The sequence below is a fragment of the Pseudomassariella vexata genome (assembly GCF_002105095.1).
Source record: "Pseudomassariella vexata strain CBS 129021 chromosome Unknown BCR38scaffold_16, whole genome shotgun sequence".
Lineage (NCBI taxonomy): Eukaryota > Fungi > Ascomycota > Sordariomycetes > Amphisphaeriales > Pseudomassariaceae > Pseudomassariella > Pseudomassariella vexata.
In genome coordinates this window covers 1047-24432 of record NW_024467971.1, presented here as the reverse complement: position 1 = coordinate 24432, position 23386 = coordinate 1047, and the positions used below count along the sequence as shown (strand labels likewise).

General features: G+C 49.1%; 6 protein-coding genes across 6 annotated transcripts; all 6 read right to left on the bottom strand.

Moving 5' to 3' along the window:
- Nucleotides 1-1550: 1550 nt before the first annotated feature.
- BCR38DRAFT_460756 (putative efflux pump antibiotic resistance protein) lies at nt 1551-4290 on the bottom strand (the record flags this gene model as incomplete). The annotated part of the gene is made up of 8 exons (XM_040862447.1): nt 1551-1622; nt 2432-2700; nt 2761-2916; nt 2967-3127; nt 3202-3852; nt 3919-4022; nt 4081-4143; nt 4195-4290. The coding sequence occupies 8 exons, from the start codon at nt 4288-4290 to the stop codon at nt 1551-1553; spliced, it is 1572 nt and encodes a 523-aa protein (XP_040711294.1).
- Nucleotides 4291-4699: 409 nt separating this feature from the next.
- On the bottom strand, nt 4700-5678 carry BCR38DRAFT_468649 (uncharacterized protein; the record flags this gene model as incomplete). Its single annotated transcript, XM_040862784.1, has 5 exons — nt 4700-4967; nt 5039-5206; nt 5270-5376; nt 5429-5584; nt 5637-5678. The coding sequence occupies 5 exons, from the start codon at nt 5676-5678 to the stop codon at nt 4700-4702; spliced, it is 741 nt and encodes a 246-aa protein (XP_040711293.1).
- Nucleotides 5679-6076: 398 nt separating this feature from the next.
- On the bottom strand, nt 6077-7415 carry BCR38DRAFT_413248 (uncharacterized protein; the record flags this gene model as incomplete). The annotated part of the gene is made up of 3 exons (XM_040858813.1): nt 6077-6292; nt 6427-7164; nt 7308-7415. 3 exons carry the CDS (start codon nt 7413-7415, stop codon nt 6077-6079), a joined length of 1062 nt encoding a protein of 353 aa, XP_040711292.1.
- A 412-nt stretch (nt 7416-7827) lies between these two features.
- Nucleotides 7828-8854, bottom strand: BCR38DRAFT_413247 (uncharacterized protein; the record flags this gene model as incomplete). The annotated part of the gene is made up of 4 exons (XM_040858812.1): nt 7828-7968; nt 8062-8206; nt 8261-8512; nt 8544-8854. The coding sequence occupies 4 exons, from the start codon at nt 8852-8854 to the stop codon at nt 7828-7830; spliced, it is 849 nt and encodes a 282-aa protein (XP_040711291.1).
- A 4849-nt stretch (nt 8855-13703) lies between these two features.
- BCR38DRAFT_499911 (pyridoxal phosphate-dependent transferase) lies at nt 13704-14505 on the bottom strand (the record flags this gene model as incomplete). Its single annotated transcript, XM_040864805.1, has 1 exon — nt 13704-14505. One exon carries the CDS (start codon nt 14503-14505, stop codon nt 13924-13926), a length of 582 nt encoding a protein of 193 aa, XP_040711290.1. The 3' UTR covers nt 13704-13923.
- Nucleotides 14506-18727: 4222 nt separating this feature from the next.
- Nucleotides 18728-20168, bottom strand: BCR38DRAFT_400051 (peroxidase). Its single transcript, XM_040857729.1, has 3 exons — nt 19534-20168; nt 19089-19476; nt 18728-19034 (listed from the first exon to the last, which is right to left on the bottom strand). Exons 1-3 carry the CDS (start codon nt 19907-19909, stop codon nt 18965-18967), a joined length of 834 nt encoding a protein of 277 aa, XP_040711289.1. The 5' UTR covers nt 19910-20168; the 3' UTR covers nt 18728-18964.
- Nucleotides 20169-23386: the final 3218 nt, after the last annotated feature.

Below are 23386 nucleotides of genomic sequence, written 5' to 3'. Positions count from 1 at the left end.
CTGCCGGTTCCTCACTTATAGTATGCCACGCAGTCGCCCCGAAGGCGATCGCGCTACGGATAACCACCGTATATAACAGCCTCGCCCGTATAAGATCGCAGCCCCACGACATATTGACTAGCTTTGTATATTATTCTGCAGATCGCCTCAGTTGTTGTTCATCCTTTAACTGATATATTTAGGTGAGTCCACAATTTTTGAGGTGGCCGGCTTTAATCCAATGCACTCTCGGATCGCCCCTATAAGAGTGTCAGATTAGTCTATCTGCAGTGAACGGTCTACGGTATTCCTGGGTATTCCAGTTTCCATTCCTTGGCCTTGGCCCGCCGACAAAGGTCTTGTAGGATAGTGGCCGCCATCTCGAAGTTATCGGCCTCGAGATATATCTGTCCACTGATTTTCGACCAGAATGCTCCTGCATAAAATTTGGTTGGAATTTACGTCTCATACTCCATTGGCGTCCTCTCTTGAATCCATCGTGCGACTTTAGGGCCATCCGGCTCCGCAATTCCAAGTTCTGCCAGACCGAGGGGAAGCCGAACCATCGCAAAACAACAGGCCTGGTCCGTCTTGTTCTCGAGTCCCAGTACCTAGTCTCTGGGCCAGTATCTTCCCACCTTTACGTGCAATACTCGTACAATAGCGATATATATTTTCTTCACCGCTACACACTTCGCTGCGGAATTTGATTGCTGCGGGTATATAGATGTAAGGCGTATTATCTGTTGTCGCCACTTTCTCGAATAAATGCACGAAGTAATCCCTTGTTTGCATCTCTGCACGAGGCTGTTTGGGTACATAGCCCCCAAAGGTGGGAATAGTTGTCCGGATCATATGCTGGTTGTGAAACGGTACGTAATACGTATATCACGGCACAGCGCGGGGAACTATTAACCACCTTGTTGAGTAAGTTACCATGCTATTATCGAGTTGAATGGGCATACGTACTTGTAGCAATTACTTATTAAGAAGTCCGGCTCAACAGTACCCATATCGGTTAGATTAATATGCCCAACTCCGTGGGCAGCGTTAACGAGGCTAAGTGTGTTGAGTCTTCGACACACTCTCACAAGTCTCTTCCACGGGAACCGGATGCCAGGTCACGTCAATATGGTATCGAATATTGCAACTGAAACTCGCTTCCCTCGTTGCTTAACCTTCTTGACGGCGGTCTCAAAAAAGGTCACGATGTCTTTATTTTTGATAGGATACGTAATGGTAATCTTATAGGGAGTTACCGGGCTCGTTTCTCCAATTACCAAGACAGTTTTCAGACAGGATGGGTAGATGGTGTTAAAATGTAGAACCACGTCATCTTTATCGAAGTCCATATTGCGTAAAATGGTGTGTACTCCGGTTGTTGCGTTGGGCACAAAGACTACCTCGTCCGTGTCGGCGCCCAGAAGCGGCGCAATGGCCTTGCAACTTTCCTTGAGAAGCTTGGGATAAGTGTAAACGGATGGAAGTATCAGGCCGCGCTTCACTCTCGGTTTGTAGTTGGCGCTAGTATTCAAGACCCTGCTTAGGAAAGGTACCAAACGAATCGTGGTTTAGCGGCAGGTACCCCTTGGCAAACAAGAAATGCTGTTTTCGCATTGCTTAACTGAACGGAACTGGCAACGCTTTGCCTTGGTCTTTTTGTGCGTCCATGGTTACCACTGGCATGTGTGATATGCGGTTGGAAGCTATACTGGAATGGGCAGGCCGTTCCAGAATTGAACAGGGACGGCTCTTCGGCAGGCAGATGCGTGAGAAACCAACATCTCAAACCCCACCTTAAGACTCTGGTCATCAAGTTCGAAATATTGCCACTCGCAAATGTGAATCTTTGGAGAGAGACAGCGCACAGATGCCAAGTGCTTGCCTCCAATATTCACTCGTCACTCGTTGTCCATTGCGGCGGTGACGGCTTCTAAAGAAGTTAACGGTACATACCAGGTCGAAAACACGACACAGAAATGCTTTATAAATTGGATATGTCACCGGCGTGTAATCACTGGCCCCTCACCAAAGTCCGTGTCCAGTATATTCTGCGGTAGAGAAGTATCACTCTCAATACCAAAATTATTCTGGTAGACCACTATATAAGCTTTGATATACCCAAGAAATGCGATCGTTTGAGTCGCGATGTTGAGTCGGCATGTCTATTATGAGTGGAACTTGTTTTGAGCCTGCCGTCTAGTTCTATGATTCCCACTACTCTACTATGCTCTGCTCGAGCTAGATATATCTCTTATTTCTCAGCCCCTATTACGATTTCGACTACGCCCTAATTTCAGTTCAAGCTTTAATTCAAGAGTCGTGGCAAGAGCATAAGTAAACCCGGTGAGCTGCAGCCACTACGCCATACCGGGTCCCAAATTATACAGCTTCTTGTGCTAGGGGATAATTAGCGCAAAGAGATCGGACAATAAGCTTAGACGTTACTTACGTTGAGAAACATGGCACTAATAAATCCGAGAGCGGCTCCAGCTATCAGCACTGCGAAACCATTACGCATCGCTAATGTGACTTGTTCGACGACCTGGATCCGGGTTGCGCCATTTAGACTCTGGAAAAGCACACTGCTTGTGCCGGCAGCGAGCCCTTGAACCTCCTCGACTGATGCCGCCGGGAGGATAGCGCTTAATTTCTGGAAGCCAACGTTCTGGAACACGGGGCCTGCCATGGCAAGGAATGTGATTGCGCCAAAAATTTGCCCTTCACGCAGCGTTAATGTCTGACTGATTGAGTCGTGTTCGTCTGCAGAAGTAGCCTTACCGATGCTCATGAAACCCACGGCGTTGTTGACATCCGCGACGGGAACAAGAGCCTGCACTACAGCGAATCCTGCAGTCAGGAATGATCCTATTCCCACGCCTATCAAGGCCGTATAGCCGTATATTTGTGAGGTTGGCGTCTCGGCAGTGATTGTGTCTATAATAGGCGTTGGTAAGATGGCAAACAGGCAACGGCATCGTACTTACACATGAGCGCGGACCCAGCCAAGATCGTGGCATTTCCAAACAGATACCAGGGCATGTAATATCCCAATTTCGGCATAAGAGCACCGTTCAAGACAGCAAAAGCAACGATCATGCAGATCAAGGACAAGATGCGAACCGCAGCCAGTATGGCATCGTCTCCCCTCGTGAACTGGAAAAGGAGTGGGGTGTAGTAAATAGCGATATTATAGCGCCGGAGTTGAAGAAGATCTGATACTGCAAGATGTTGAGCTCCATGCGTTTGATGAAGTGCACCGGGTACATTCTGTGTTTGGACGACACGCCGGGGTAGTATATGGTAACGAGGATGAAGGCGATGAGGAGAACGCCCGTCATAACCCAAAGTGTGATGATGGAGCCGCTGTTAAACGGGAAGACCACACCCCCAAATGTCAGCGCCATAGTGAAGCAGGCGCTGCCAGCCGCAAACGTAATGATCCCGATCCAATCCTGGGTGCGCATTTTCTGGCCCATCGACATAGTCTCAATCGGATCGTGATTTGGCAGGCAAAGCGCGAAGGGAATAGCGAGCAGCGCCGCAACGACGACGTTGATGTAGAACGCCCATCTCCATGTTGCGTTGCTCACGGCGAAAGCGCCACCGATAACGGGACCTATGACACTTCCGATACCCCACATGGCGGCACCGCCAGCGAGGTAGAGCGGCCTCTCATCTTTGCCCGTCATGATGCTGACATAGGTGAGTGCGCCGGAGTAGACGCTGGAACCGCCCACCCCCGAGATGACACGACCGACAATGATGGTGTTCATGTTGGGCGCAGCGCCGCACACCACGTTGCCCACTTCGAAGACGATAACACAGAGTAAGAAGAGCCATTTGATGTTGAATATACCGTACGCTTTACCCCTTTGGAGAACGTCAGCTCGAGCCTGCAACTACACGATGGATCTACGAGGCTGTACGGATACCTACAGAGGTAGAATCGTGATGGCCCCGAGAGAAAAAGATACACCAATCCATGGTAGTTTTGCGGTGTCCTGAAATGCCTCGATGATGAATGGTTGGATGTCTGTGACCTATTGCATGTTAGACTGGGCGATGCCAGGTTGCGGCTTGCGCCATTTTTCGACTCACGATGGTATTGTCGATGGAGAATAAAAGGACTGAAGCGACGACCGAGCTGTAGGCGAAGAACCACTGAATCCGAGTTAGAAGGGCAACTCACTCATAGGACCGCGTGGAGCCTACAGACCTTGATCCCTGTGATTGTCCTTGTTGTTTCTTGCTGCTGGTTACTGTCGCCAGAAACCGTGTTTCCATGGGCAGATGGAGGTTGCAGAGCATCGATGGGTATCTCTGGCTTTTCCTTGGCAATCGCCGGGCTGCCGGTCGAGTCTGGATCAGCTGTCGAAGCGTATTTCCTATCCAACTAGGGAGCTTTCGAAGCTTTTGCTGAGGTCGTCACTCATCTGGGCAGAATCCTCCTGCGAATGCTCCCTACCGTTGTGTCGGGACGCGGAATCCGGGACCCGGCCAATCGTATGACCCGTGAACAGTGCATTTGCAAAACATCAAATTTATGCTTGTAATGACATACCTGTCGTACCCCACTAAGCTGACTGTTTGAATGCATTACGAGTGCCGTCGCATCCAGGAGGCGATCACCATCAACAGGGCTGAGTCTAGACATGTTTAGTTCAACCCATTGTGTAATATGACTGTCAATTGAACCGAGTCCGCATTACAGTACAAATCAGAGCCATTGCTTGTTTCCGTGGTGCGAAACAAATGACCCAGGAAATCCCGTTTCGATGCTAGCCTTCTCTGCAACCTCCAGAACACTAGTGACAGCAGCCTGTGGCGTCGAAGGACCATTCCAGTCGGGCTTGCACTCCATGAACTTTGTGGCCAGATCGTTCATAGCCTCCAGCTGATCCGCACTGACACCGTTGTTTTCTTTGATGTTAACTACTCCGGGACAGATGCTCATGAGCAACACCCCATCACGGCGGTACTGCGCACTGAACTTGGCACCGCGGTGTTCATCGCCGCCTTGCTGATCACATAGGGTACGGAATAAGCCACGTCATACCTGCTGATCAAGTCTAAGTCCGCAAGGCCGCTCGAGATTGCCACGATCTTCTTGGTGTCGCCGTTAAGCACGAGTGGCATGACAAGGGAGAATAGATGCATGTTACCAATGACGTTCGTCTTGAACAACGACATGAGCTCGTTCTCCATTTCCACTGGATCGAAAGCCCTAAATACAGAGAGCGTCGGTTAACTCTATCAATCCTCGACCAGTGAGGGACTTGGGGCTTACATTTTGCTCGCGGTCACGTAGCTATATTCATCATTTATATACGCCCCGTTGGCGAAGACATAATCGAGGGTACCGCCTGTCAACTTGCTTACGGTTTCGACAGCTCGCTTAAGAGGTTAGCTGACTATCCGTTTCTGATCATTAACCATCTTTTCTTACTTTGAGTGAACTGTAGTCGGTCAGGTCGGCCTCAACGGTGTGTATGTTGTTTCCTTGCAGGACGGAAGCAATCTTCTGGTCAACCACCTGCTTGTCGCGGACAAGGCCAACGACAATTGAGTCTGAGCGGTCGGAGAGCTGGCGAAGGAACTCGAACTACCGTGTCGATCAATAGTGTTTCTTGGAACCGGCGTTCAGGTTGACTCACTCCTAGGCCTCGCGACGCTCCCGTGATTAGGTATGACGGCATGATTTCAGATGCTTGCAGGTGGCCGTACCAGTCAACTTCTCACGCAGACTGGTCTCATACATAATTGGCTATTGGAGCTACCGGCTCATTATAATGGTATAGGTATCCCTTGATGAGAATGTTTCTGTACTGTATGCCGGTGACAGGATCCCGCGTGGCCGGATACCGGAGGCCGCATCAATGAGCTTGGCCTCCCTCTCTGTGGTTCGGGCCGTCTTTGTAGCCTTGCGCACACGTATGGCACCAAGATACTGGCACTGGCAGCTTACCGTCCCTCGCATATCTGAACTTTTCTGTCACGGCGCTTCGTAGCCTAGGTATCCATGTGCCTGTGCCCGCCAATGCCTTGAGTGGAACACTCGTCAGAGCTCATAGAATTGAATAATGAGGTTTACGCTCTACGCTATTTCCAGACCTAAGTCATGAAGCCACATTTTCAAATCCATGGAAAGACGTTCGCCGACCTTGTCGTCTACGGCATTCTTTTGCCAGGCAACGGTGATAGTCAACCCCTTATCTGCTGTAGAGATCGCGTCAATGGTAATCGCTGGGCCGTGTACTATGGCACACTGGCCGAAGGCACAGCTCTCAATCGTCCAGCCATCTTCGCGGCCCTATTAGTCGCATTTTAAAACGCCCAAGCTGCTCACCACCCAACTTGAAGGACGCTGCTTCTTCATCTCCGATTCCAAGTACGACTTCCAGTTCCCAACAAATTTCAGCATGCCCATCAGATCGTTTTCCATACCGCGGCCCAACTTGTTGGAATCTCTTGCTTCACTCTAGTTGCGACCGACCAAACAATAGTTGAGAGGCCATCGGATAACGTGCCGTCTGTTTGATCCTGCAGCTGCTTTCGAATCGCTGAAACTAGCCCGGTGTCGAAACTGTGCGACATCGTCGAGATCAGACAGGCAAAGACGCCATTTGGATCCGCGCCATCCAATCTCGCCGGGTCTATGAAGCGACGCAGATCAAATGGCGTCTCTCCTGCAAACGCCTTCGCCTTCTCCAGTGAAAGCTGGTCCGCCATGGAAACGAGGGTCAGGGCATGAAGTAAACTGGTGACGGTAGTCCGGTGCTTTCTGCGTGCTTCTAAAACACCCTGAAGAGGTTGATGGGGAATCTGGATGATCCCAATTCGAGTCAGGTATGGTGAGCGCTGCTTGGGTGCCCACAAGGCCGCGGTCGGTGACGCGGGCCCTTGTAGGACAGGAGGTCGGAGGTTTTCCCAACCAGAGACTAATAGAAAAGCTGGAAATATTGGAAGATCTACCAGCTGCTCCTGTGATAATGTGAACGTCGACGTCCGAGGGATGCTAAGGAGGTGGCCTGCCAATTCCGGTAGTGCCTCCGCTCTCTCCGTGCGATTGAGGACCTCAAAGAGATTCTCGTGGAAGATCTTTCCAGCAGTACCGTCTTCAATGGCGTGATGCCACCCGAAACTTACGTCAAGGAAATTTTGCGCGGTTAGACGGAGGATTGTCTATTTCCATGGTGGGCGAGCGTGAAGACTCTCAAATATCGCACTGTAGGGACGCGTTGTTATGACTGCTTGATCTCTCAAGGCTGTGTGACCGAGGTCAACGATCAAAGACAGCTCAAAGTGTGGATGCACATGAGTGGTACATCCGGTGCACGGAGTCCGGACTCCTGGCGGCTCCATTCGAGATCCAGATGAGATAGAGAACGTGGAGCAATGAGGGGCGAGGCCCCATTCCTGCGTTGATTGACCATATCAGAGTGGCATTCGGAAGTTCACGCAGCAACGGTCATCTCAACCGTTACAGGGTCGCTTGTAATAGTAGTTGCGGACTAAAATTCGTTACGGCTGCCATATCCCGTCGTCTAGAATCACGTGCACTTGGCCATGTTTCGTCCCTCCTTCATGAAGTGATTAAACCATCGGTCATGAATCCAATGGAGAGGACGCTATGGGCTGAAAGATTGACGGGGCTTTCTGATCCAGATATATACAAGAGGAACATTACTCATGTTGTGCCATAGTGTAGTGTAGATACTCCAAGCCTCCATTTCCGTCGTCGAGGGGCACCTAGTCTTAGTCAAGACCAACATTGATTGAACCCAGCGCCTGTCTTGCCCTCATCACCGGAGCAGGCGAGTTGCCACAAAGCCAAGCAGTGTGCATTCAAATCTCCTTCTTCGTGTCGGTACTTTGCTTCTCCTTCGCCTCGTCCTGTTTGACGCGCGGCTCGCCAAGCTTTCTCCCACCAGTATACAGTGTGCCATTCAAGTAATCCCAGAACGTGAAGTACAATCCAAGAATTTTCTATCAAGCAGATTCATTATATAATTAGCCTTGTGTCTTGGTAGAAAGCGAGATGTCAACTTTTCAAATCAGTAAAGGAGAACTCTTGCTTACCTTGAGTCCCCATGTCTGGTGATGTATAGTATGGTAGACCATGTCGTTCTTGAATATCAATCCAAAGATTCTCAAAGGGTTTCGAGGGATCTGCATACGAGTATGGCACATAGCACTGATGGTGTACGGAGTGGATATTCCCTTGCTGTGTTAGTTCGTCTAGCGAAATGGTAAGTTATGGATCGTGACGAAGACGTACGATATAGATAGGGGTAAGACATGCAAGGCCCAATGGACCCAGTAAGCCCAGGTGTCGAACACAAGGAAACATAGGAATTGTCGGCACGCCAGATAAGTCCATTCCAGTCCATGAGAGTGAATGTATACAAGGTACGGGTTCATCATTTCTCCGAAGAAGCGGCGGAGAGTGAGGCCGAAGTATTCCGGGCTGCCTAAGGCACCCCAGATGCGCTCGTTAGACACTTCCGGAAGGAGTGCATACGAAGACGACCTGAATGGCATGCATAGTCAGTACGTTGCACAGTACAGCTTCGCGGCTAACGAGATTGCGCTTCTCGTCCGTGGGTTGCCATATGCGTGCTTTGTGGCACAGGTCAAAGTAGGGAACAGTTTCGTAGAATAGGCACACCAGCCAATGCAGGATGATCGGCATAATTGAGGCAGCCTGCGAGTCCGTCATGCCGAAGATAGAAGCTAGTGGTGGCTTGACGTTGTTAGGCGGTGGCGTCAGGAAGGCCATGTAATCGGAGGGTGTATTCGTAAAAGGTAAGAGATCCATAGTTGATGAGGACAAGTTTGCAAAGTTTGCCAAGGCTGCTGTGAAGGTGGCCATGATGCTAGCTGGCTGATGGATATGGGCTGATCTTTTCGAAGGTTTCCTCCATACGCACTGGTCAGCAACAACTTGTTCTTCATACTTTTTCGTTTTAAATTTCACTGCCCATCGCGGCGCATTCTGAACGGGCTCGGCCCCCGCGGACCAACACCGGGCCCCGGAGTCCGCATGACAACTGTATGCCAATACATTCCGGAATTTCCACTCTAGCAATCCCGATTGAACAGAGTGGAAAGGAGATCGCTTCAAGAGAAAGCTTCGGTTGGTGTCTCACGATCAAGAACTTTCTGGTCTTTCCTATCGTTACATATTCCAAATTCTCATGCTGTCCAAGGCAAACAAGTTGGCTACGGACCAGTGGGAGACATATTCATTCAAAAGACCACATCACCAGACTATCTCCTATTTGCTGCCTTTTTGGGCCCTCTTATTCTTTGGAGCAAAACCCACGCGCCCACTCCGCTGGACCTGTCTCCAGAGCAGGATGGACTCGACTAAACAATATTACGACACGTTGCTTAGTATCAAGTTTCACCCTTACGACTGGGGCAAGGGGGGATAGGTAGTTTTTATCCCTCTCGCGTGGCATTGGGTGCAGTGTGCGGCCTATGAGACGTTCGACCATTTAGGATGGTTCCAACAGTACAAGATGCTGCAGCCGGAGGAGTTCGAGAAAAACAAAGTTACCAAGTGGCAAGTCGTTCGTGGTGTCTGTCTTAATCAGTTCATCATGTTGTTCTGTGGCTTTGTTGCCTCTTCTTTCGAGGGAGACATCTCTAGCCAGCCGCTTGATGACCCTTTCGGTCTTACACAGGCTATTTTAACATGGGTGGACGGTGATGCCAGCCTGACTCACCAATGGCCGGTTGGACGTCTTCTCTTAGATGTGGCTATATCCATGGCCCGCGTCGCTGCTGCCATTGTGGTATATGATACATATCAATTTTAGGCACATTACGTCTTCCATACCCGATGGCTATACCGTAAGTTCTTACTAAAGTGCAGACTCCAACAAACACGCAAGGATTGACTCAAGATCCAATAGCACAGGCCACGTTCATATCTGGCACCATCTTCTATATGCGCCTTGGGCATACGGTGCGACGTACATACATCCCTTCGAAAGTCTTATGATGGACGGAATTGGGCCTACACTTACCCAGTTGCCATCGGACTGAATCATTATGAGAGGCTTGCCTTCTTCGTCCTCAGCATGACGAAAACTATCGATGATCATTCGGGATACCGCTTCCCCTGGAATATTTGGATAGAGAATATTACCGGGGCAGCTGCTGTCTATCACACCATTCACCACCAGCATTGGGGCTCAAGGTATGTGAAGAATCCACAAGATACCACCACCTTTTGACCAAGTCTGACAGACCAATTACGCGCTTTGGTTCACCTTCTGGGACGTCTGGATAGGCACACTGTACGCCGGACCTAAGCGTCTCAACATGCTACCACAACAAACGATCATCCATGATCCCAAGAAATCAGCTGCATTAGGGCCGGATTCCAGCCGCCATGACATAGAAGTCATGCTTATCAGAAGCGGTATAGACCCGAACAACGGCGATCCTGGCACTTTGGTAATTCGCGCGTAGGATAACAACCCGTTTTCGTTATCGGGGGTTCGGCCCAGATCACGGGGCAAAATAAGCTCAGATTGATACGCTTAGGCGAAGGTCCATCCTACATTAATGGTTATGGCCTGAACTCACCGATTCTCGGATTACCCTGGGCCGCTTATGTGAGGGGAAAGGAGTCTCAGCTAAGCTGTGGATGACCAAGTTGTGTGGGCGTTTCCCACTGAACACAAGCCTGAAGTTTCCTCTCATGTGCGATAGGTGCTTTAAGTGGTGATGAATCGCTATAGCCTACATATTCTGCTCAAAAAACTTAATAAGCATTTGACGGGAACAAGCTACGTGCCTACGTGTAGTACACCTTGCCTTATCGCCAGTAAATGCCTAGCGACTAGAGGACTAGGGCACTCTAGTGGATATTTGGCTGGACGAGGCTAGCTAGCAGCCCGCGGCTCAAACTCAGCATCGTGATCAAAAAAACTCGCGTAAAATGGTCTCCTCCAAGAATACATGGTGACGGGGTGCGGTGGGATGGTTACCTAGCAGATAGAGTCTTTGTCTTAATGGCAGATAATGATCACTCAGTTCTGTGTTAAGTACAATTGTTTTGACGTCCTCCCATAGTGGTTCATGTTACCATATTTTAATTGTGCAATACGAGCAATGTGCTTTTTGCTTCATGTTTCAACAGGGCGCCGAGGACCAGGTGATCGCTGTGACTCCTGATATATGGTTGAGAACATGGCCCAAAGAAAACTTCATCCTCGACACATAGGAAAAGGACATGAGGATAGGTCGTACGCATTGTTCGTTCTGTTTACGACGGAAAGTAATTCAATGGGAGGGACAAACCGCACCGACGAGCAGCTAAGCCTCGGAAGTTACGGCGTCCAACTTCGACCCCTTCAGATTCTTGGAAATATTGTTCAGGGAGGTAGGAACGTCGTGGCCTGCTCCAGTTGTCGCCGCCTAGGTATATACCTGGCGCGCCGCGGTAGGCAGAGTCCCCTCCTTTCCACTCTTTCTGATGTCAAGCATTTCCTGGGCTCAACTGCAGATACAGTTGGCAAGTCCGGCCACTTCCTCTTCGGAATTGGTTGCCTTAAAGACAAGACGGACGCGACTGCTGCCACGGGGGACGACAGGTGGGTCGATGGGGTACGCACAGTACTTGTGAAGCTGCAAGTGCAGAAATAGGTACCAGTTGTGTCCAGTCTCTGTGATGACGGGGATGATCTGAGTCAGGAAGTCGTTTATTTCCCATCCCTGTTCAACCAGAGGAATGCTAAGTATCCCCGCCTTGGTTGCAGTTTCCCATACCGGGTTCGCTGTGATAGTTAGTGCGCAAAAAGTATGCGACACGGCCTTGAAGCCGCTGTTGTGCCTGAACGAGGGAGATTGAGTTAATTGAGAACAGCCTCATTGAGTGAAACAGGACATTCTCACCGGCTGTGTCTTACTGCTTTTCAACAGACCATATCCGGCCCGGATGGCTGCCAGAGTCGGGAAAGTGGGCGATGCGGTAAAATACAGGGGGCTGGCAAAGTTGATCAACATCGTTCGGACTGTCTCGTTGCAGACAATCACCGCTGGATACAGACAGAGGTTAGATTTGAAACCGCATCCATCACTATAAGGCTGAGAATACCTAACGTAGTCCACGGTCCAATTGCACACTTTGGCAGACCTTATACGACAATGTATAAGTTAATTCAACCACAACGCCTATCATCAATTGAAACTACTCAGAATCTTTATCTTCAGACGTCTCTACATCATTTCCACAAGTGCGCGCATTATGTCCAGGCTCGCCGCAGATTCTACAGCGCCGTACACGCGCAATTCGCCGCCTTGTACGACCACCAATTTGACGAAATTCGTCATGTAACTGCCCATCAACCTCTCATTGAGACTGTAGGTCCTGTCCAGCTTGTATACGAAGTGACCCTCCACTCTGTAGCTGTTTTTTCTTCGCACGGCGACGTCGACTTAAGGTCTCATTTGCCTTTCGAAGTGATTCGACCTCGCCTTCTAAAAGGGCAAGCCGATGCATAACCTTCGTTGTACCTCGCGCAATCTGATCTATTCCAGCAAAAATTGACGTTGGTGAGCTATTTTGATGTCGTACAATCCTATTTTTCACATAATCGGTTTGTGATTGGGCTTCGGTTGGGTTGTTCGGAGTCTTTGATTCCCAAGGGACGGGGAGACCAGCCGAGCTACCCGGAGGTGTTGGCGTATGTAATTTCACATCGAGCTGTGATATGACATAATATGCATCGTACGGAACTATTACTACCCCTCGGAAACCTCCTTGGATATTTGAAACCGTGAAAGTTGCGTTGTACGCGTTTAAAAACGCCGGTAAAAAGTCTTCTTTCGAGACATGACTCATATGTGCTCGCATGAGATCTTCGATTTCTTTTCCGTACGCTCTTTTTAATCCGCGAAAACAACCAAAATCAAGAGGCTGGAGCTTATGCGACGAATGAGGAGGCATACAAAGCGTGACGATATTGTTAGCTTTGCAATATACCTCGAAATCGGTCGAGTGATGGCTTTCGTGATCGTCGAGGATCAATAGGCGATGAGTACCTTTCGTACGAGACTTGGTGTGATGATCGAAGTGTTTTATCCAATCCTCGCCTCTCTCGTTCGTAGTCCAGCCATTTTTAGTAACTGCGATAACCCAATCAGGCGGTAATGGGCTGTTTTCGTACCATGACGAGAGGTGGGTTTTGCCGGTGAAAATGATGTACGGAGGGAGGGCATAACCGGACGACCCAACGCCTTGAATAACTGTAACCCATTCCCGATTTCCTTGCTGGGCTGCTCTAGGCCTTCCGCGCCGATCAGAAGTCGTCACGACCATTTCGGACGAGATTTGGCCCATCACAAAACCGGTCTCGTCGAAGTTGTAGATATCCTCCTCCTGGATCGCGTATTTCGCAATTGTATTCCGTACCAGGTCAAACCACGCGCGATATGCGTCGGGGTCTTCGCAGGGGACTCTTTGATAGTCTATCCTTCGATTTAAACGCATTTGGAGGTCTGGTTGTCGTCTTACCAAGCTCGAGGCCCAGTTGACGCCGACGCGTCCCGCGTCGCGACTTCGAAGTAATCGGTTGGCCATATCTTCAACACCACTCAATCGGGGAGGAAACGCTCGCGAATATAGGTCGGTTATATGTCGTACGATTGCCTCTTCTTCGGAAGGAGTCAACTTTTGCGTTGGCGATCGCGTAATCGCTCGAGCAGTTTTACCGTCGCGTCGATACGCAAGGGTTCTAAAAGGTACGTTATAGATCTGACCAGCGCGACGTACACTTAATTTTGGATCAGATTGAAGCGCATGTAATGCTAGAATCATATCACTTTCATTCCAAGAACCAACCATAGTTATGTGGTGAAAAACCGCAGGTCAAAGTGGTAGCGTACGAAAATCTGCCGAAGTGTGCAATTGGACCGTGGACTACGTTACCTCCTGAACACGAGTGCTTTGGAGAAAGTGTGTAGTCGAATGGCAATCTCATTCTCGAGCCCGAGGTGGCTAACAAGCCCGCGGCCTTTTTCGCCGATAACACCAGTGCTATGGGCTTCATCAACGATGAACTGGGCATTGCCGCGGGGGAAGAAGCTCTTTGCAATTTCGACCATTTCCTTCAGTGAACAAATGTCTCCATCCATACTGTACACTGTCTCGACGGAGATAATAACGCAACGTTCCCCTTTGGCGATCTCATGCTCAATGGTTTCAATGTAATCGTTGTTACCATCGAGCAGACGCGAACCCGTACTGCCCAGTTTGAATCCAGGGTACAGCGCTAGCTCTTCGAAAAAGGCTTCCCGCAGCATGCCTGATGCTTCCAAGGAAAGGAAGTCGTTGGAAAAGAAGTCATAACTATCCTTGCGAGTTCTCAGCGTGATAAGGTTGTTTTCTGCTCGTCGCGCGTCTAGCGTCTCTTCAAGGTTGCGGTAGAAGACGGGCGCATCTCTCATCTTTGGTAGCCTTGGTTCCTGGGCCCTGATCCACTTGTCAAGACCTATTGGCAAAGCCATGTTGGGGTATATCGGTTGAATCACGGCGAAAGTTGTTTTAGATTGTGTCAGAGGCAAGTGTAGAGGTCACGGTACCTTGATCTGCTTTCTGCGCAATTCATATATAGAGAACTTCTTAGCTGACAGTCAATTGAGATATGAGAACAGTATTGAACCCCTTGGGCCCCAGGATGCTAATCATATGCGCCGCAATAGCGTGCTGCAGTGCGCTCGGCGACGGAGCCCGCGACCGGTGCCCCCGGAGTCCGTACTGAACGGGAGTCTTGGGCCCGGCGGTTTCGGTTGTTTACCTCCAGCACAAGGATTGTCGCAACAGATGTGTGATACGCCGGGAATTGGTTCGCTCCAGATGGCAGCTGGAAGGCCACTACCGAAAGACGCGAGTCCCAAGCGTGATGATGTACTAGAAGACATCCATATATACTAGCTAGCCGGTTTGCAGTTTCAAAGTAAGACTATCCATACCGTGAAGAAGCAATCATTTTCAGCCTGAGCCTGTGGCTACATAATTGAGCCGTGTTAGATATTCACGTATCTTGCAGTATGACCATGATATGACGGTTATATGAAAAGAATAATTTGGTGGTTATGGTTAGGTCACCGTTTTCTTCATGCTCGATTCCCTCTATCTGTTCTGTTGGCTGTGTGCATTGCCTTTAAGTAATCTGAAGGGTCCAGCCTTACTAGGCTACCTCTATCCCGCCTTTATCCTGAAGCACAAAGCGCTTTTATTCTAAGCATAAAGCGCCTTTCAACCTTAGGAATCACTGTGGTGCTCAATCCCACATTTAATATCAAACAACAGTCTAGACAAAGCTAGAACTAACAATATGGTGCTTCTATGCTCCAATACCATGTGACCCGTCGTTTTTGACAAGCCGCCCTCTACTTCCCATTTTGTCGTCTCAGCACACATAGTCTTCAGGGTGCTTCTGTTCACCGATTCCCTACCTAGGAGATTTGAACGACCTTCGGATCATACTATTGAAACATGGCGCCAAGCGAAGTAGGCCAGAGCGATCTGCTGAACGGACATGTCACCAATAGTCTTGCCGCCAGAAGCAGCACCAATGGAGTCTCAGACAAAGGCAGCGCGGTCAACGGCAATTCTGCCAGCAGCATCTCAATCAATGACTGCTCAATCGATCAGAGCAACGGCCTAATACCCGTAGAAGACTTATTTACTTTACGAATTTAATACTAACGTGATCCACAAGTCATTTTCGCACACAAGTCACTTTCGCACTTTTTCAAATATTTCAACCTTTTAACTTAGCTTGCACTTTTCTTCCCTCCCACAACATGCCTCGTAAATCCAAAGAAGCCGATCTTCAGCTAGCTATTCAAGCTAAAAAGCGCAACCCTGAAATTTTATGGCGTAAGCTTGGCCGTATCTACAACGTTTGCGACCGTACACTAAAGAATCGATTCGACGGCGACCAAACGCGACACGAAGCTAATATGTTAAAACGAAATCTAACTCAAACCGAAGAGGATACGATTGCCCGACGTATAATTGAGCTAGATGCGCGAGCATTTCCTCCTCGGCTTCGATACGTCGAAGAAATGGCGAATATCCTACGACGTGTACGCGACGCGCCCCCCGTCGGCAAGAACTGGACCACGAACTTCGTTAACCGCCGACAAGACCTCCGAACGCGTTTAAATCGTCGAATCGATTATCAGCGGGCATTCTGCGAAGATCCTGTCGCGTATCGCGGTTATTTTAAGCGTGTTGCGGACACAATAGCGAAGCACGGCATCCAGCCGGAGGATATCTACAACTTTGACGAGACGGGCTTCCTAATGGGCATAATCACAACCGGTATGGTTGTAACGAGTGTAGAAAGACACAGACGGCCTAGACATGCTACACAAGGAGGTCGGGAATGGGTTACGGTGATCCAGGCTATTAATTCGTAAGGTTGGGCGGTACCGCCGTACATCATCTTCGCGGGCAAGGTTCATCTTGCTTCGTGGTATCGCGATAACGACCTACCGGCCAACTGCAAGGTCAACCTTTCCCATAACGGTTGGACTACTAATAATATTAGTGTGGAATGGGCAAAACACTTTGTTCAACATATTATTAGCCGTCGGAAGGGTGCGAAAAGTCTCTTAATATTGGATAGTCACGAGAGCCACCACTCGATGGATTTTGAGACTTACCTCGCGGCACACGGCGTAATTACATTGTGTATGCCTTCCCATTCATCCCACAAGCTCCAGCATTTGGATTTGGTACCTTTCAGTGTGTTGAAACGGCTGTACGGTGCGTTCGTGGAGGGTTTAATGCGAAGGCATCCAACCCATATTGAGAAGCAGGATTTCTTAGCTGGGTTTTTAGAAGCTTTCATTGGTGATTTTCACGAAAAAAACATCAGATCAGGATTCGAAGCAGCTGGACTTGTTCCTTTTAACCCGGATAGGGTCATATCTACGTTGGATATCGCAAAAGTAGTACGAACACCGACACCCGACCCCCAATTGCCTCCCTCCGTCTGGGTTTCTAAGACACCTACCAACACCCTCGAAGCCGAATTGCAGTCAACTTTGATTAAAAGTAGCGTCCAGAGGCATCAAGACAGCTCGCCGACGCATATTTTCAACTCAATTAACTCGATTACGAAGGCTACGCATGCAATGATGCATGAGAATGCATTAACTATTACGTCGGGAGAACGAATAGCTTCGTGAGACGAACCATATACTAAGTAAGCGTCGTAGGAAGAAAAACAAGCAAATCCAATATGGAGGAGCACTTAGTATAGATGATGCACAAGTTTTACGGGCCTTGAAGGTGATATCAAGGTTATGGAGGAGGAAGAAGGGGAAAGCAGTCGTCCTGTAAAGCGCCGGCAGACCGGTATAAGGCGCTGTGGTATTTTCGGAGGGACTGGGCATAATGCAAGGACTTGTTCAATAGAAATAGAAACTGATAATGAAGAAGATTTTGAGTTGATGCGAGTGCATATGGGGTGTGAATTGTTGTATTGGGAAAGGATGACCAGGTCAGCTATTCTGGCCTGGCAGAGCTCTTTTATAGCTCTTATCTATCTTATCTATAGCTATAGGGTAACCCCCCATGGGGTCACGTATCATGAGTAATTTAAAGGAACTGCGTGGCATACTATAAGTGAGGAACCGGCAGGGCCAGCTAAGAGCCTGATGGGGATACAGAACGATTGCCTCCGGGTAGTCTGTGGCGCCCACAAAGCGACGCCGGTTCGCCACCTGGAAGCAGAAGCAGCAATCCCGCCACTAGACCTCTATCTTAGTGCCCGGGCTGCTAAGTTTGAAGAACGGCTACGACTTAGCGGGAAGAGAAATCTGCTTCGCAGCGCGAGCGCTAAAGCGTCACATATACTCCGGCAGGATAGGCCGGCGAAGAGGAAGCAGGCGTCGCAGCTACTCCGACCGGCAGGGTACACTATGGAGAAGGAGGCCCGGGGCTCCGAGTGGATGAGTGAGGAAAAGGAGGTCCCGGCTGCCCTCCTCGACCACTGGAGGAAGAGATGGCTCACCGGAGCAGAGCATCACAATCGCCAGCGACGCGCTATCGCTGAGGAACCGGAGGGCCCTTCGATGCAGATACCGAAAGGGGGCAAGTATTTCGGCCTGAACCGACTGGAGGCGTCTACGCTGTGCCAGATCAGGACGGAAAAAATAGGACTAGCAGCCTTCTTATTCAAGACAGGGGCTTTTGGCGTGTACTCGCCGCTATGCCGCTGTGGCGATGCCCCTGAGACGGCAGAACACGTAATCCTCTTTTGCGGGCTGTTGGAAGGACCGAGGGAACGATTACGGGCCGCCATCGCACCACGGCCACTATACTCTCGCAGAGACCTCGCAACGGCAACAGGAGAACCAGTAGTTAGTGGGACTATTGTAAGATGGCTGCTAGGGACGGGTCGGACAGCTTCAAGGCCCAGATAGCATCGATCTTCTCAGGGGGGACTTTGTTGGTAGGTTGAGAACCAACGTAGTATGGTAGTGAACGCAACGCAGTCGCCAATAGGGCGAACCGACGACGCAGCGTATGTATTTAGTCCAGCCATTAGGGCACGGTTTGACATACGGGAGTACTAGTAGAGGTACCGGGGGCTTCGAGCCTACGGCGTATTTAATAATAATAATAATAATAATTTAAAGGATAAAATGCGGGTTATAGGATATTACTGAATTACTTGAAGGTGCCAAGAAAAGTGCAAAAGTGACTTGTGTGCGAAAATGACTTGTGGATCACGTTATGCTATAACAACCTATATATTCGGCAAGACAGTCTCCTTATGGGAAATACTTCCATATGTGCGCCTCTGTAACAATACAATTACAGCTTTCCAGAACTCTAAGAAACAAAATAGTGCAAGTTCAACACAAAACAAACTAATACCGTTTCCAACATAAAGCAGTTCAACACAGGCTGCTACAATGATATAAGTCCGATTCCCTGGAGATTTTAGGATATTATACTCGAGCAGTCATTCAAGGTCAATACATCGTTGCCCATGACACTCATTTTCTCCATACTGCTCCCTTCAGTCAGTGTTGATCAATAAAACGATGCCATTGAGTCAACTTACGCGGGCACGAAGGCAGCATGCCAGGCCGACGCGCTAGCTCCAAAACCTTTCCATATGGTCTTTGTGGCAGTACTGTTACTGAGAAACCGATCGCTGTCCAGACTGGCAGGAGCGGAAGCATCCTGCGTCTCGGGGTAGAATTTGGTGCTATCCAGTTGGTTGACGGTGGTGTCGAGAGCGGTCCCCGCCAAGTTCTTGCCGGCGCTGTGGGCGCCGACGAGGGCGATTAGTTCATTGGCAGAAAAGCCCTTAGAAGCGAAGGCAGCAATTTGGGTTGCAGCAGTAGCATTTCCTGCAGGCAACTGGCCCGTGGGACTCGGTGTGCTCGAGTCCTTCCGTCCAATTTTGAACGCGATGGAGGGTCCGCCGCATGCTTTAGTCCCCAGGGCTGTGATAACTGGTCAGTTGCGTAATTCATGTCATAGGGTTAATGGGGAACAACTACCAGCTGCCGCTTGAATCATATCTGCAGTGCTGACATTGTACTGCTGGGCCTTGTCGCCAAGGGTGTCGCAGACTGGTATCATTTGTGCGTTCTCAGGCCGACTGGTGCATTCACCGGCCAAGATGAGCGAGCCATCGCAATTGGACCCAGGAAAGCAGTCGTGAAAGATTGTGCGGATGGCTTGACGTGCTGGATCCGAGCATCCCGAAAAGAGTTGATTCAGGTCGGCCGCAATATCGGTCCATACAGCGGGACAACCCGAATGTCGGCGATCTAGGGTTTCAGATGCTGCATTATTGCTCGGGACCGCAATGCCAGCCACCAGAGAAGAGTAGCATAGTGATGCCCACCATGTTTTAAAAATTGCGGACTGCATAATGATGACGACGATGAGCCAGTCTCGACGTGACAAGGAATAGTATCAAGCCTCTTCGGGAGAGATGAAACAACCAACGCGTAGATCAGGGACTGTCGAGTATGCCAAGCTAGGAACGAAGAAATGGACTGGAATATAAAGCACAGAAAAGGAGTGAGGCGGTAAGTCGGCGACGAAAACCAAAGGTACTACAGCAGGACCGGTTCTTATTCTATTCCCATGCGCCGCACTCCCTGCCACCGCTTTGCAAATACGGATCTGCTAATCCCATAGTTATGGTTAGTTGGGCATATCTTTCCTCAATACGAGTGCCGGAACTGCCTGGTCAGACGCAACTATTACGCCCGGGACAGTGGGGCGTAGCGGCGGAGTCATCATAAGGAACGACAAAATTTCCCAAGTCAAGTTCCATCAGAAGACCCTAGCACCGTTGCCTATGCTGATTTGGTGACCAAACCCTTTTCCCCCATTACCATTAAACAATTACTGAAAATAGGTCACAACTGTCCGTATTGCTCTAAAGCAATCTTCGGCAAAGGGAGCTTATGCCGGACATTTTAACATGCAAGGCGGAGGGATCGACACGAAACTATTAGATTTAGATAGCATCTGATTCGTCAGTTACCTATATTCGGGACCGTCTTTATCTTAGTCGTCCGAATCCTTCCACCGCACACCAATCATGGCTCGCAGCTATTGTCGAGCAAGACTAGACCCATGTAAAGCCACGGTCATCTTTTCTGGCTGACCGTTGAATGTGGCACCACTTGTTGACTGCAGGGAAGTACAGGGCAGGGCTGAACGGCGCCATAGACCCCAACGGACTCCCGACACCACCGGCAACGATTCGTGACAGCAGTTTAGTCTTCTTGTGGAACAAAAACCATGATCGGGCTGCGTTCTACGCTTTGGATCACGCTATGATCGCTGACTGCATTTGCTTTTTGGGGACGAGTTAAGACGAGGAGACTATATCCCAGTTAACTGTCGTAGTACTTAGCGATGATACAACTATAGTGTTCTGTATATAGCAGTCAGCCGGACCAAATGTTAGTGATTTAATTGACATTCAAGATCTTTTAGGCTTGGTCCTTTCGTGACATTAACTCTGGACTTGAATTTATTAATCTCAAGGGTGAATACTACGTATAGCACTACTTATAGCATTCAGTTAGGTATTACTGAAAGTAGGCATCTTCACTGTTTTTCTACTAATAGTTTACAGTTAACGTGAATGTACACCGAGCTGGCCATGACACCGAGCTGGCCACCCTTACATAACCTCGCATAGAAATTTTACGATAGTAAAACCACAACGCCGTAAATCAATTGAAACTACTCTGAATCTTCCTCTCCAGAAGATAGCAATGCGATCTTATAAGTTCGCGCATTATGCCCAGTCCCGTTGCAAATACCACAGCGCCTCGGGCGCGTTTCAACACGCTTTGCGCGACCACCATTTCGGCGCTCTTCTTGCTATATCTGCGTCGCCAACTCCCTATAGTCCCGTAGGTCCTGTCCTTCTTGGAAAATAAGTGATTCTCCTTCCCTTAATTGCATTTTTTAGTCCTCCGGCGCCGGCTTAGCATCTTATTTGCCTCTCGAAGCTCAGCGCACTCGGCCCGCACGAGGGCGAGCTCGTGCATTATCATTTTTGCTCCCTTCGCAAACTGGTCGACAGCTGAGAAAATATTCGTCAGAGAGCTATTCTGATGCTCTGAGATGCGCTTTTTCAAAAACGTAGACTGTGCATGAGCCTCTATCGGGTTCTATGGCGTCTTTGATACCCACGGCCGGGTTGCGATTTCTAGGGAGCCAACAGGCGTCGGGGTCCGTAATCGTACGTCCAGCTTTGAAACCACACTTTCTGGGTTGAATAGAACAAGTCCTGCCCTTCGAAAGCCAGCTTGAACGTTTTTTCGCCGAAAACTGCAAAGTAGGCGTCTTTAAAGATAGGAAAGAAGTCCTCCTTCGCGATATGTGTTAATGACCGGCGTATCAATTTCTCTACCATCTGGCCGTACACCCGCTTTAATGGACCGAAACAGGCCACGTCAAGTGGCTAGAGGATATGAGATGAGTGTGGAGGCATACACAAAGTTACAATTTTGTGTTCTTTGAAATATAACTCGAAATCGCCGGAAACGTGGCTCTCGTGACCGTCCAACACTAACAATCGATATATCTTGGACTTTCGATCTTTCGTACAGTTATCGAAGTATTTAATAAATTCCATACCGATCTCGTTAGTCATCCATCCTTTTGGACTAGGTCTAATTCTCTAATCTTTCGGAATGTTGTCGTCTTCGTACCAAGAAGAGAGGTGGTATCGGCCCGCAACAACGATGAACGGCGGCAGCGCCCAACCGGTAGACTGGACCGCTTGGATTACGGTAACCCATTCCCGGTTACCTTGCTGTATTGATTTCGTCCTGGCACGTCGTTCGGAGCTCGTAACTACTATATTGGTTGAGATCTTGCCAATCATAAACCCAGTCTCGTCGAAGTTGTAGATGTCCGACTCTTTGATACCGTATTTCGCGATAACATTCGCAAAAAGCCGAAACCAATCTGCAATAAGCTTTGGATCTTCGCATTGGGCCCTTTAGTAATCGTAAGGACGGTTCCAACGAGTTTTCAACTCTTTGCGACGTGCGACGAACCTCGAGGCCCAGCGCGTTCCAATGGGCCCTGCGTTACGTGTCGCGCGGATAGAATTTGCCATTGCTTCCACATCAGCAATCCGGGGCGGAAACGCTCGTGCATCTAAGTCCAGTATATGCTTGATAATAACCTCCTCTTCTAATTCTGTCATAGTTCGTGAATTGGGCAAAATATCGCGTCGGAAAGGTACGCCGTTTTTACGCGTTTGGAGGGTGCTTCGGGGGACTTAGTACGTTTTTGCCGCTTATCGGAGACTAAGTTTTTGGTCATTTTTGAGAGCTTGAAGGGCTAGCATTAAGTCTGCTTCATTGTATGACTTTGCCATAATTGGTTGTTGAGAAAATCAAAGATTAAGTTAGCCGGTTGCGTTAGCGCATGAAAGTGGCCAGCTCGGTGTCATGGCCAGCTCGGTGTACATTCATGTTATCATTTTCGTAGTAAGTATATAGAGTCCCTATAAACCGCCGCCGGATTTAAACTAACTATGATCGTCGCTTACCTAGACATTGTAACGGGGTAAGGCCGGACATCAGGGAAATAGGTTACGGGGCTAGGAGAAAGTTTATTTTCTCTTCTTTAAGAGGCACAGAGGCAGAGTAGGTCACGAGTCCCCCATCTTCACGCATCATCATCCTCATCTTCACATATCATCATCTCCTTCTTATCTATATCTTCACCTTCGCTTTTCAGTCAGTTATTTAGTTATTTTAGTTATTCAGCTTAACGTCACCCACAGGTCAATGCCCCACACGGGTCTTTGCCCAACCTTTCACGACCTCCCAACCTTTCATCTTAGATAGATTAACAACAACC

Bases quoted from the DNA above. Each gene is read 5' to 3' on its own strand.
- BCR38DRAFT_400051 (XM_040857729.1), bottom strand. From the start codon at position 19,909: ATGCAGTCCGCAATTTTTAAAACATGGTGGGCATCACTATGCTACTCT. The intron at 19,477-19,533 runs GTAGTTGTTCCC...CAGTTATCACAG, and splicing joins TATGATTCAAGCGGCAGCTG to CCCTGGGGACTAAAGCATGC. The intron at 19,035-19,088 runs GTAAGTTGACTC...TGAAGGGAGCAG, and splicing joins CATGCTGCCTTCGTGCCCGC to TATGGAGAAAATGAGTGTCA.